The following is a 15018-nucleotide window of genomic DNA, read 5'->3' on the forward strand; positions in this document are numbered from 1 at the left end:
CACCAAAGGGAGATAATTTGGAACTTTTTCAATGATGTATACATTTTGAAAGTCATCTGGGGCCAACACGAATTGATTGTTTTGAATGATTTTTGTTCCATATGATAAAGTAACAACTACAAAAGAAAATAGATAAAATTTATAATGAAAAACAAATGTTTGATTTTTTTCTGAAATTTTTATACCCTCGAGCCTCCTTAAATCCTGTTTCAGTTAAATACTGTCAGGGATCGAAATTATAATTCATAGTGCATGACTCTAAGTATTATAAATCCTATTTTAAATATACTACAAATCTTTAAATGTTTTGTTGTTTTCTAGGGGCAGACCATAGTAAGAGTGAAGATATGGAAGCTGGTAATAATTCACTTGCACTTAAACATAATACTGATGAGAAATATATGGCAGTCATGAAACCATTACAGTTCGGTAAGATAGTATACATTACTTTTAGGGAGTTATAAATTTAGATGTTGAGCTACACGGTCACTTATGTTACTAACCATTGTAACAAAGAAAACATGGTTCATCTTATTGCTTGTTATGGTAATATGGAATTATAATCTTCACTCAAAGAGGAGTATGGTCTGAAGATTGTCCTTTATCTTAACTTTCTGTTAACTTTTTCAAATTATTTAGAAATTAAAAATTGAAAATCCTATAATTTATAAGTGTCCCACACTTTGTTGTTCTCTGATTTGACTGAATTGTCTATCTGGGTGATGTATAAAGTCTAGTTGAACACATAAAGTTTATTTTGTCTTTGAATGTATTTATAGATGTGTTCCAAATCGTAGAAGATGAAGGTAATGGTATCAAGTTTAACTGTCGACATCATTATGAGAACAATGTCAGGACTGCAGGTGACAACAGTAATCCTGCACGTACTCGACGACTCGCTCAGGAGGCAGTTACTCTATCTACCTCATTACCTCTGTCAGCAGGCAGTAGTGTATTTGTACGATGTGATGAAGAACGACTGGATATAATGAAGGTAAAGGACATATCTGGATTTATACAATGGATACTTTTATTTCAACAAATTTCACTAAATATCTAGAAACTGCAATATAATATAAAAAAGAAGATGTGGTATGATTGCCAATGAGACAACTCTCCACAAGAGACCAAAATGACACAGAAATTAACAACTAAAGGTCACTGTACGGCCTTCAACAATGAACAAAGCCGATACCGCATAGTCAGCTATAAAAGGGCCTGAAATGACAATGTAAAACAAATCATACTAGAAAACTAACGGCCTAATTTATAAATAAAAAAAATGAACGAAAAACAAATACATGTATGTAACATATAAACAAACGACAAGCACTGAATTACAGGCTCCTGACTTGGGGCAGGCACATACATGGAGAATGTGGTGGAGTTAAACATGTGAGTGGAATTCCAACCCTCCCCCTAACCTGGGACAGTGGCGTAACAGTACAACATAAGAACGAACTATAAAAATCAGTTGGAAAAAGCTCATCAGATGGATAAAAATACAAATACTACAAATCTAAGTTGACTTGGACGTGTACATACCAACAACAAAAAGACACCAAGTACAGATCTGAGAGTACTCGTAGTTACTGACAGCTAGTTCAAAGCCACTAACAACTATTGAAAAAATCATTTATCTAAGACTAAATTATCAATCAGTACACATCCACAGCCAATGGATTTAGTGCAAAGACATTATAAACAGTCAGAGAAAAACTTGACCTAGTTTGTCTTGTATAAATGTCAACATGTTGATTTTCTAAGTCATTCAGTTGTAACTTTCTTAAATTACAAATGCAAAACTTATTCATGTCAGGAGTATATTTTTGATATTTGGTAAAAAAAAGTAATGAAGAATTACAAGTTTGTGTTCCAGCATGCAGAACAGTAAAAGCTTAAGATTTTTAAACAATATTATACCAACTTAAAAACAATAGTACATCAGGTGTTTTTATCTGAAATAGATGGTTGTTTTGAATTCAATGGTAACAGTGACATGTATGTTTTATATAACAGGTGTTAATAACAGGACCATCAGAAACACCCTATGCTAATGGTTGTTTTGAATTTGATGTCTATTTCCCTCAGGATTATCCTAATTCACCACCATTCATAAACCTCGCAACAACAGGAAATCATACCGTTAGATTTAATCCTAATTTATATAATGATGGAAAGGTTAGTATCCTTCACAGGTATCTAGATATGATTTAAAGTTTCATTCAAAACAATTGAAAAGTAAGTTGCTGCACTTGATCTACATTTTCTATATAACATTGGCCAGGAACTTTACCTAACTTCCCCATTTGTTTTTATACGACCGCAAAAATTGAAAATTTTTTAGTCGTATATTGGTATGACGTTGACGGCGGCGGCGGCGGCGTCTGAAGACATTTGGTTTTTATACGACCGCAAAAATTGAAAATTTTTTGGTCGTATATTGGTATGATGTTGGCGTCGTCGTCTGCGTCGTCGTCGTCCGAATACTTTTAGTTTTTGCACTCTAACTTTAGTAAATGTGAGTAGAAATCTATGAAATTTTAACACAAGGTTTATTACCACAAAAGGAAGGTTGGGATTGATTTTGGAAGTTTTGCTCCCAACATTTTAGGAATTAGGGGCCAAAAAGGGCCCAAATAAGCATTTTCTTGGTTTTCGCACTATAACTTTAGTTTAAGTAAATAGAAATCTATGAAATTTTGACACAAGGTTTATGACCACAAAAGGCAGGTTGGGATCGATTTTGGGAGTTTGGGTTTCAACGGTTTAGGAATTAGGGGCCAAAAAAGGGTCCAAATAAGCATTATTCTTGGTTTTCGCACAATAACTTTAGTATTTGTAAATAGAAATCAATGCAATTTAAACACAAGGATTATGACCACAAAAGGAAGGTTGGGATTGATTTTGGGAGTTGAGGTCCGAACAGTTTAGGAATTAGGAGCCAAAAAGGGGCCCAAATAAGCATTTTTCTTGGTTTTCACACCATAACTTTAGTATAAGTAAATAGAAATCTATGAAATTTAAACACAAGGTTTATGACCATAAAAGGAAGGTTGGGATTGATTTTGGAAGTTTTGGTCCCAACAGTTTAGGAATAAGGGGCCCAAAGGGTCCAAAAATTAAACTTTGTTTGATTTCATCAAAAATTGAATAATTGGGGTTCCTTGATATGCCCAATCTAACTGTGTATGTAGAGTCTTAATTTTTGGTCTCGTTTTAAAATTGGTCTACATTAAGGTCCAAAGGGTCCAAAATTAAACTTAGTTTGATTTTAACAAAAATTGAATCCTTGGGGTTCTTTGATATGCTGAGTCTAAAAATGTACTTAGATGTTTTATTATGGGCCCAGTTTTCAAGTTGGTCCCAATCGGGGTCAACTTTGAAAACGGGACCAAAAATTAAGAATCCTCATACACAGTTAGATTTGGCATATCAAAGAACCCTAATTATTCAATTTTTGATGAAATCAAACAAAGTTTAATTTTGGTCTACATTAAAGTCCAAAGGGTCCAAAATTAAACTAAGTTTGATTTTAACAAAAATTGAATTCTTGGGCTTCTTTGATATGCTGAATCTAAACATGTACTTAGATTTTTGATTATGGGCCTAGTTTTCAAGTTGGTTCAAATCAGGATCCAAAATTATTATATTAAGTATTGTGCAATAGCAAGAAATTTTCAATTGGACAGTATATTCAGCAATAGCAAGAAATCTTCAATTGCACTGTTTTGTGCAATAGCAAGAAATTTTCAATTGCACAGTATTGCGCAATAGCAAGAAATCTTCAATTGCACAGTATTGTGCAATAGCAAATATTTTCAATTGCACAGTATTGCGCAATAGCAAGAAATATCTAATTGCACAATATTGTGCAATAGCGAGAAATTTTCATATTTTCAATTGGAGTTATCTTTCTTTGTCCAGAATAGTAGTTGAATCAACTTAAATCATTGCTTTATACAATATACAATGTATATATATTCACTTTTACTACCAACTGATAAATTAAAACAATCTTTACCATTCAGTGAAAACAAGCACTTTTTTTACATTTTAATATGTATTTAAATGAGTAGTTATTGTTACAAACTCCATTAGAAATTTGAATTGAGATCAGTCTTGGAATAAGGGAAAGGGGGATGTGAAAAAAAGGGGGGGGGTTCAATTTTTTTTCATTTCAGATTTCATAAATAAAAAGAAAATTTCATCAAACATTTTTTTGAGAGGATTAATATTCAACAGCATAGTGAATTGCTCAAAGGCAAAAAAAATTTTAAGTTCATTAGACCACATTCATTATGTGTCAGAAACCTATGCTGTGTCAACTATTTAATCACAATCCAAATTTAGAGCTGAATATAGCTTGAATGTTGTGTCCATACTTGCCCCAACCCTTCAGGGTTCAACCTCTGCGGTCGTATAAAGCTGCGCCCTGCAGAGCATCTGGTTGCACTATAACTTCAGTATAAGTAAATAGAAATCTATGAAATTTAAACACAAGGTTTATGACCATAAAAGGAAGGTTGGGATTGATTTTGGAAATTTTGGTCTCGACAGTTTAGGAATTAAGGGCCAAAAGGGTCCAAAATTAAACTTTGTTTGATTTCATCAAAAAATGAATTATTGGGGTTCTTTGATAAGCCAAATCTAACCATGTTTTTAGATTCTTTTAAAATTTTTGGTCCTGTTTTCAAATTGGTCTACATTGAGGTCCAAAGGGTCCAAAATTAAACTTACTTTGATTTTAATAAAAATTGAATTCTTGGGGTTCTTTGATATGCTGAATCTAAACATGTACTTCGATTTTTGATTATGGGCCCAGTTTTCAAGTTGGTCCAAATCGGGGTCCAAAATTAAACTTTGTTTGATTTCAACAAAAATTGAATATAAGGGGTTCCTCAACATGCTGAAATTAACCATGTATTTAGATTTTTAATATTTGGGCCCGGTTATCAAATTGGTCCACATTGAGGTCTAAAGGGTCTAAAATTGAACATTATTTGATTTCATCAAAAATTGAATTCTTGGGGTTCTATGATATGCTGAATCTAACCATGTGTTTAGATTTTAAATTTTTTAAGTTTTTAAGTTTAAGTTCTTAGACCACATTCATTCTGTGTCAGAAACCTATGTTGTGTCAACTGTTTAATCACAATCCAAATTCAGAGCTGTATCAAGCTTAAATGTTGTGTCCATACTTGCCCCAACTGTTCAGTGTTCAACCTCTGTGGTCGTATAAAGCTGCGCCCTACGGAGCATCTGGTTAAATTTATAAAGATATGTGAGAGTAGATACACATAAAGACAATTTGATTTTTTGTAATTTTTATTTATAGTACCGTCTTTTGGTATGTATAGTGCGCATTTGTGTATAGTGTGCACCCCCTTTGTGGTCCAAGAAACGAGAGAAAAAAAGTGTATTGGTCATATAATACTCCTAGACCTTTTTGGAAAAGTTACAGCTCCAAGATCGGTAGACAGGAAGTTTTTAAATTGACACCAATGTTGGAGAATTCCATATGGAATACGTAATTAATATGAAATTGACATACGAAAGTATGGTTACCCTATAAAGGGTGTAAAGATCCAGAGAAGTAGAAGAACAAAGTATTCTAACAAATAAATAAGAATTTTATTGGATTGAGATAAATATTTAAATTCAAATTTAATAAATGGTTTGAGTATCAAGGACAAGATTAAATGTTCAAATTATTGTTCTGATTCAAACAATAAAATAATTACAAGTCAGTCTAATAATTATAATTAATGTCATTAGTGCTGTAATAAATTGTTAAAATCTCATTGTTTTTATTTTTTGTTTGATGATTCTAGCTGTTAATCTGGATTATCACACCTCAATCAACGGGTCTAATTGATGTCAAAACAAATCAGTGACTGGTTAACCTTGTTCCTAATTAAATTCGTTCAGGTTACAATTATGGGATTATCATGTTTTCAATCATGATTTCTTGAATGGTTTTAAACAGTTGTTTAAAAGTTAAAAAGTTACAAAGTAAAAACGTATTTTTCCTTATAATTTTTTCATAGTGGAAATCATCACTTTACAATATTAAATCACATGACTGACCCACATGACTTGCGATCACCTGATCAATACATTAGAAAAAATGGTGGTTTATCTTTCCAATACGAGCCTGGTTTATTCAATTTTCATACACTTTTCTTCAACTCTCTGTGATGAACACATACAAAAACAGTAAGTTATAGACAACTAGGAACACAGAGGCAAATTTAATCGACAGCAAAAGCTTAATTGTGTCTTTATGAAGACTTGGCAAATTTCCGGATTGCAAAACAGATGGACAAATTTACACAATAAACGTAACAACAAAGTTATATAAATTGTATTTTATTTTAATAAAACACGACAAATTAAGAACAATACGATACATATTACAATTATAACATGTAAAATATAAAACATAAAAACAATCGAGGCAAAAATATCCCATACTCTTCACTTCACTTGGAAATTTCTTTGTCGGAGTTTGGACCTGAAAAAAAGACTCAAGAAATTGTTTGTAGTCCTGTATAACACGCACCCCTTTTACAAGAAACATGACCTACGGTATAAATGTGCGTGTTATACATACCAAAAGACGGTATGTAGTTTCACTTCTGTAGTTTTGTTTTCTGTAGGACTTTATATGTGTAAAACAAAACAGTGAAAAAGCTTGAAGTTGTGCTTTGTGAGACTATATAGAATAGTTTCTGATATATCTGAATCGTCCATATTTTATATTTCTAGGTATGCTTAAGTGTGTTAAATACATGGCATGGCAGACCAGAGGAAAAATGGAATTCCCAAACATCTAGTTTTCTACAGGTAATTAAGAATTCTGTTTACATATGAGTTGGTAGATTATGTCACAGTCTTTCTGGTAGTATGTTTACTTTAGTATCTTATTGCTGTTGACCCCAAACGAATAAAATTAGTTGGTGTCAGCATTGCTGTCAAACATAGTCAGTCACACAACTAAAAAATATGAACAATCCTGTTCTTTATACTATCAGGCTTATTCAAAAATGATGTATCTTTTATTATTTTAGATTTATGGTTAAAAAAAGAAAAAGCCCAGTCTGTTATCTCATTTACTGAGAAAGTAATTGTTTACCTATACAATTCCTTGACTTTGTTGAATTGTTTCAAGTGATCCATTTCATTTAATTTCTATATAGAGTTAATTAAAGATAGTCATCTCATTGGCTTTCCTACAATATCTCCTTATTTTTCTTTTTTTCTGAAAAAGAATGGAATATATATTGCAACTTTATAATTCTTATGTTTAATCAATGAGCATAATTATAGAGAAGACAATATATTTGGAAAAATTGCTGCTTCAAACAAATAAAGTTTAATTCTTTTTATTTACCTTTCAGGTGCTTGTATCAATACAGTCTTTAATTCTTGTTTCTGAACCTTATTTTAATGAACCTGGATATGAAAGGTCCCGTGGAACACCATCAGGGACTGCTAACTCAAGAGAATATGATGCCAACATAAGACAGGCTACAGTCAAATGGGCTATGTTAGAGCAACTCAAAAACCCATGTCCAAGTTTAAAGGATATTATACAGAGACATTTTTGGATCAAAAGGAAAGAAATATTAAAACAATGTGAGGACTGGATAACAGAAATGGAAGGATACAGTACTGATAAAAGGACGGGTAGAACTATAGCTCATAGTACAATGGCTCTGAAGGTAGGATAACAGCTCATTAAAAACTATACCAGGTATTCCTGTTGTCTTTGAAATAGGTTACAGCCCATTATAGTATTTCTTTGTTGAAAAAGCAAGTGATTAATACAGGCTGTTTAGAAAATCAAAAATCGATGTCAATAGTAGAAAAAAATGGGAGTTATTCCCCATAGAACTATAGGTTAAATTGAAATGTTAACTCCAACTCCCAAGTTTTAAAATGCCGTAACTTTCTTAATAAGGCTTGAAAATTTATAAAAGTGGTAGTTTTGGATAGCTAACATATTACTCTTTCAAATTAATGCACTGTTAGTATTATGCAACATTATGTAACCAATTATAATACTAACTGTGTCTAAAATATTTTTCACCAAATTTCCACTTTCAAATGAAATTAGCTTCTGCATAGGTATCCCTAGAGGGTTGATTTTATTATATGTTGTTCCTATGGCCATTATCTACAAAAGGGTGTCTCAGATTTCAGATAGAATGTATAGAACAAATTTTACACCTAATTAAACATTATCTTCTTTTATGTGGTTAGGATGTTTATACTAATTACAGATTTATGAGAAAATGGAATCCCATAGGGACAATTTGAGACACCTTTTTGAAGCCCATGATGTGCTGATTAAGATTTCGTTAAAATTTTCTGTATAGTTAAAGAGATGATAGAGCTAAATTCATTCTAGTGAACTGACGGAGATTTTGCCACTAATTACATAATAATTGATTACATAATGATTGCATAATAAAAATATTTCATTCATATAAAAGACCAATCTTTTATCTCTCTGTATATGCCTCTTTTATTACTTTTTATGTATTTATAAGAAAGTTACAGCATTTTAAAGGTTAGTGATTGGAAGTAAAACAATATTTGTATTGTGCTACCTTAAATGTCATCACCCTTACAAGTCTTGATAGATTTTAATGAAATATATATGAATGGTTTTTTTTTAAAAATACCTTCATGAGTGAAAATAAATGCTTAAAACAGATAAAAAAAAGTGTTGATTGTAGTCAACATTGTTTGAAATTAGAATGTTAATAAATATCTTGCAAGTTCTCTCATGCATGCAGTGTGAAGTTGCATATAATTTAATGTCCTGCTATCTGGGGTTTAAATAAGATTCACATAAGCAGAAACTACTTCTTTCTGTATTTGTCTACTAAAAAAATCCAACGTTGTATATGTGCTACAGGGGCATACAGATTCTTCTTTTTTCCCACCTGATGCATCTGCAGCTTAAAAGAAACAAAAAGGACATCTGGTTTTTCCTATAGTTTTTTTATATGTTCTTTTTAAATTAGATTGCTGAAAACCGAAAATTTATACACAAATAAAGAGATAAAACAGATTTAGTAACAAGTATTTTGACTTATAAAAACAAGATGTGGTATGATTGCAAATGAAACAACTCTCCACAAGAGAACAAATGACAAAGAAATTAACAAGTATAGGTCACCGTACGGCCTTCAACAATGAGAAAAGCCCATAACGCATAGTCAGCTATAAAAGGTCCTGAAATGACAAATGTAAAACAATTCAAACAAGAAACGGCCTAATTTATGTACAAAAAATGAACCAAAAACAAATCAACAAACGACATGCACTGAATTACAGGATTCTGACTTTGGACAGGCACAAACATACATAATGCAGTGGGGTTAAACAAGTTAGCGGGATCCCAACCCTCCCCTAACCTGGGACAGTGGTGTAACAGTATAAAGAATGAACCATAAAAATCAGTTGAAAAAGGCTTAACTCATCAGATGGATACAAATAGAAATACTACAATGTGTTGTTAGTTCTTCAAAACTTAATGTTTGGCTATTCATTGTTAGAAATAAACTTTTCTACATGTGTCTATAAACAATATTCTTGTGTATAGGCAGCTGTCATATCATGTGCCAAACATACCTCTTTATTCAGCATTCATTCAGATAATAATTTTTTTTTCTATAATTTAATATCTATATTTTTGTATTTGTGAATTTCAGAGACATTATAATCAATTAAGAGAAGAATTAGCAAAAATGAAACCTCCAGAAGATTTAGAGGAAGAATCAGAAATTGACTTGCAGGAGAGAATCTATTCGACGGAGTCTTCTATGAGTACGTCTTTATGTGATATGCCAGGATCTTCTATACCCAACGATGGCAGCATAATGGATTCTAATTCTAATACTATTGTTGAAGATGTTGTGGAAATTTTATGATAATTACTGAACAGTAGTCAATTTAACCTAATATTGATGCCAAATTTGTTTTCTGTGATTCATTGGTACGGTATATAGTAAATTGTTGTTCATATTTTATACTTCTATGGGTTAAACAATACGAGTGTATCAATGTCATTATTTAAATAATATAGACAATATGAGTGTCATTGTCATTATTTATATATGTTAGATAATATGTTGCCATCTGACACCAAACATAAGAGCTTTTCAAAACATTGTTTTTCAGGTAGAATATTTTCATATGTTTTTAACATTTGTAGTCTCAATAACAGAAACAAACTGTGCATTACAAATGGTTGAACTATTTATTGAATAAAAATCTAGATTTTATTGATTGTTACTGCTTTTCAAGATTACTTTTTCATTATTTTTACATTGCGAAAGATTATTTGTATTGATCATTATGAATATTGTTGATAGTGTTCCATATTTGTTTTGGAAAAAAAAATTATATATTTTTTGTACTTTTTAAATCTTCCATGATCTTCATAATGCATTTTTGAAACCCAAGATTTCATAATAGTTTGCTTTTAACGAGTTCAAAGTATCATATATAAACTTGTAAATTTATTATTGGTCATTAAAATCTTCTACCATTTACTGTAAAGTAACTTTGATTGTTCTGATATAAAACATGCATGAGAAAATCAAAACAGCTTTTAAATAAAGTCAAAATTTAATAATTAATAATAATTATAACATCATATTGGCAAGGGAGAATTTTAAAAGTGTGAGTGCTGATGTAGAAATACAATCCACAAAGTAGAAAATAATAAAATAATTAAATTTAAGTGTTCACTTCCTTTAACATTATGAGGAACTAGTTGCTTATGAGTTAATTACACATCCGTATATTGAGCGTGCAATCAGTTAAACAACTTAATAGTTACTTAGTATATTCTTTTGGGTATTGTTTCAATTAGTTAAGTGCTTTAGAACTTTTTTAAGTGCTAAAAGAGAGTTTTGTTATAATTGTATATAATTGGATATTTAATTATTGTTTTCATTCAAAGTTAACCTTAGAAAATTTGAATTAAGTATGTTCTGCCAACAAAACTTATACCAAATATTTATTGGAGCAGTCTTTCAAATTCATACTAAAAGTTTTAGTTGTGAAACAGATGTTCTATAAATAATTGATAAATCACAACATAGCAACACATTGAATTATTAATTGAAAATTGATTAGAAATATAAATTTACATAGTTTGAATTACATATACATAATTTGTGAAATGCAATCCTTAAAATTAATGTCCATATGTTCTATGTGATAGATAAATTAATTGTTTTATGTATGTATAGTTGGTCAGACATATAGTTAACCTTATCATTTATCTTAGATATTTTTGTGTATTCTTGAGAATGTGTGTTATTGATAATTTGTTGGTGAACTCTTATTTGTTGAGGATTTATAGTTTTGTGATTTGAAATATAGTTCAGCTTTTTTTCATGTTAAAACTAGCTCTATAAAATGTTTCATCATACATTTTTTGTGATTTTATATTTATGCACATTCTTTATTGTTTTGTGATGTTAGAAGATATTCACATGTTGATATCATTTGGTTTGTTGAATTGTTATTTGTAAATATATGCATTTTTACAATTCATAAATGTTAAAATTGTGTACAAAATTGTAATATGTGTATCAGAATGTGCATGGAAAGAGAATTAAATTGTTCAATACTATTTTTAACACCATATAATTCAACATTTCAAATACAATAAACAAAGTTCGTATTCAGAATTTTTACATTGTGTTCCCATTTGCACAATCTCCATTTTGTACTATAATTAAATTAGTGCATGAAATATATCTAAGAATTTCTTATTGTACAGTATTTGTATATTTATCTTATACATCCCCCTTGTTTTATTTTGCTGTTGCTGTATGGATAAAATCTTTATATTGAGAATACCAGTTGATTCCTTCTGATTTATTGTAAGGAATTATAAAGGATGTATATAATCAACCAGTGTTTTAGACTGGAACCTTGTTGTGTGAACATTTCCTTTGATTTATTTTTCGTCCTTTATCAGGCTTGTATGTCAAAGATGAGAACATCTCTATTAAAATATGAAATTATCATTGTGTCTTTATTCCTTATATATAACATATGATTAAGTGCATCAGAAACAAGAGTATTTGACTTTCTCAATTTGAAGTGTGGAACGGTCCTACTAAAAAGCACCCGGGAAAAGAAAAAGCACCAGAGGAATAGAAAAAGCGCCTTGAGAAGGAAAATTAGCGCCCGGAGAAGAAAATTAGCGCCCGGGAGAAGAAAATAATAATATTTTATAACAATATTTTTTTTCCTTAAAAAATAACTAATCATTGCTTGTTTTGTCCTTAATGTAAATGGGGATATGTATGATGCTACATCTTGTACTTTTACATTTTAGATTTCAAAATTGTATATTAAAGTAAGTAAATAAATATAGATAAGAGTATATAGAAGAATCATGAAAGACATTCTCGATCAAAATGTATAGTTTGTTACTAAAAATAATCGGTGCCTGAGGTCTAATATTTTCGCAACGGCATGGTGAACACTATTTTATACAGATGCTTAGATAGATTTATTATATCTTTTTATAAAACTATAACTGTTTCAATGGCTATGGTTATCAGGGTTTTAATGCTTAGACTTAAATTTAAACCAAACTTCTGCTTTTTACCCCCTTGTTTTAACTACGGTACATATCGTTTTTGAAAAACATGTCTTTTGATGTCTTACATGTTATAAATCTTCCGCATAAACTGGGATCCATTATTATCAGTCTTTCGAAGTAGTATTCATATATTATTGTTAAAATTGAAATATTCATACTTGTTTTTATACGACCGCAAAAATTTTAATTTTTCGTCGTATATTGCTATCACGTTGGCGTCGTCGTCGTCATCCTGCGTCGTCATCCTGCGTCGTCGTCCGAATACTTTTAGTTTTCGCACTCTAACTTTAGTAAAAGTGAATAAAAATCTATGAAATTTTAACACAAGGTTTATGACCACAAAAGGAAGGTTGGGATTGGTTTTGGGAGTTTTTATCCCAACATTTTAGGAATTAGGGACCAAAAAGGGCCCAAATAAGCATTTTCTTGGTTTTTGCACTATAACTTAAGTTTAAGTAAATAGAAATTTATGAAATTTTGACACAAGGTTTATGACCACAAAAGGAAGGTTGGGATTGATTTTGGGAGTTTTGTTTCCAACAGTTTAGGAATTAAGGGCCAAAAAAGGGCCCAAATAAGCATTATTCTTGGTTTTCGCACAATAACTTTAGTATAAGTAAATAGAAATCAATGAAATTTAAACACAAGGTTTATGACCACAAAAGGAAGGTTGGGATTGATTTTGGGAGTTGAGGTCCGAACAGTTTAGGAATTAGGGGCCAAAAAGGGGCCCAAATAAGCATTTTTCTTGGTTTTTGCACCATAACTTTAGTATAAGTAAATAGAAATCTATGAAATTTAAACACAAGGTTTATGACCATAAAATTTTTGGTCCCGTTTTCAAATTGGTCTACATTAAGGTCCAAAGGGTCCAAAATTAAACTTTGTTTGATTTTGACAAAAATTGAATCCTTGGGGTTCTTTGATATGCTGAATCTAAAAATGTACTTAGATTTTTTATTATTGTCCCAGTTTTCAAGTTGGTCCAAATCGGGGTCCAAAATTAAACTTTGTTTGATTTCATCAAAAATTGAATAATTGGGGTTCTTTGATATGCCGATTCTAACTGTATGTAGATTCTTAATTTTTGGTCTCGTTTTCAAATTGGTCAACATAAAGGTCCAAAGGGTCCAAAATTAAACTTAGCTTGATTTTAACAAAAATTGAATTCTTGGGCTTCTTTGATATGCTGAATCTAAACATGTACTTAGATTTTTGATTATGGGCCCAGTTTTCAAGTTGGTCCAAATCAGGATCCAAAATTATTATATTAAGTATTGTGCAATAGCAAGAAATTTTCAATTGCAGAGTATTCAGCAATAGCAAGAAATCTTCAATTGCACAGTATTGTGCAATAGCAAGACATTTTCAATTACACAGTATTGAGCAATAGCAAGAAATCTTCAATTGCACAGTATTGTGCAATAGCAAATATTTTCAATTGCACAGTATTGCGCAATAGCAAGAAATATCTAATTGCACAATATTGTGCAATAGCAAGAAATTTTCAATTGATTGGAGTTATCTTTCTTTGTCCAGAATAGTAGTTGAATCAACTTAAATCATTGTTTTATACAATATACAATGTATATTCACTTTTACTACCAACTGATAAATTAAAACAATCTTTACCATTCAGTGATAACAAGCACTTGTTTTACATTTTAATATTTTATGATGTATTTAAATGAGTAGTTATTGCTATTTCTTCAATTTTTTTGAGAGGATTAATATTCAACAGCATAGTGAATTGCTCAAAGGCAAAACAAACATTTTAATTTCATTAGACCACATTCATTTTGTGTGAGAAACCTATGCTGTGTCAACTATTTAATCACAGTCCAAATTTAGAGCTGAATCCAGCTTGAAAGTTGTGTCCATACTTGCCCCAACCGTTCAGGGTTCAACCTCTGCGGTTGTCTAAAACTGCGCCCTGCGGAGCATCTGGTTGTACTTTATTACAAACGTATATATAATCTGAATTGGCAAATTACTTGTCTAAAATAAAAAAAAAATCAATTTTCATAACTTAACAAAGGTGTCTCATGCCAATAAAATATAAATATATTTTCCCCGGGCGCTATATTTTCTTCTCCGGGCGCTTTTTCTTTTCCCCCGGCGCATTTTAGTAGGACCCGTGTGGAATGCATAAAAATGTGGCTATACTAGACAGTAATCTAACATGAGGGGTACACAATAACGAAACGGAAGCCCTAGACACAGAAAACTATACAAAGGGATGCCCCACACTCCTCTCTGAAGAAACTGCAATATAACAAAGTCAATGTAGGACTTTCTTTGAGATATTATTGTGTCTTGGTTCAAACATTAGGAGTTGTGCAGAATAACTATATACATATGGACAGATGGAC

General features: G+C 31.0%; 1 protein-coding gene across 4 annotated transcripts in view; it reads left to right on the forward strand.

Annotated features, from left to right (window-relative positions):
• LOC143067912 (dual E2 ubiquitin-conjugating enzyme/E3 ubiquitin-protein ligase BIRC6-like) overlaps window positions 1–12062 on the forward strand; it is a 67542-nt gene extending 55480 nt beyond the window's left edge. For all 4 annotated transcript variants that reach the window (XM_076241533.1, XM_076241537.1, XM_076241536.1 and 1 more), the window contains exons 54-59: window positions 322–429; window positions 780–994; window positions 2020–2181; window positions 6772–6849; window positions 7404–7727; window positions 9729–12062. In XM_076241533.1, the coding sequence (XP_076097648.1) occupies window positions 322–429; window positions 780–994; window positions 2020–2181; window positions 6772–6849; window positions 7404–7727; window positions 9729–9947 (1106 nt within the window). In that variant the 3' untranslated portion in view covers window positions 9948–12062. The remainder of the gene's footprint in view (window positions 1–321; window positions 430–779; window positions 995–2019; window positions 2182–6771; window positions 6850–7403; window positions 7728–9728) is intronic.
• Window positions 12063–15018: the final 2956 nt, after the last annotated feature.

Source organism: Mytilus galloprovincialis, chromosome 3, assembly GCF_965363235.1.
Source record: "Mytilus galloprovincialis chromosome 3, xbMytGall1.hap1.1, whole genome shotgun sequence".
Taxonomy (NCBI): Eukaryota; Metazoa; Mollusca; class Bivalvia; order Mytilida; family Mytilidae; genus Mytilus; species Mytilus galloprovincialis.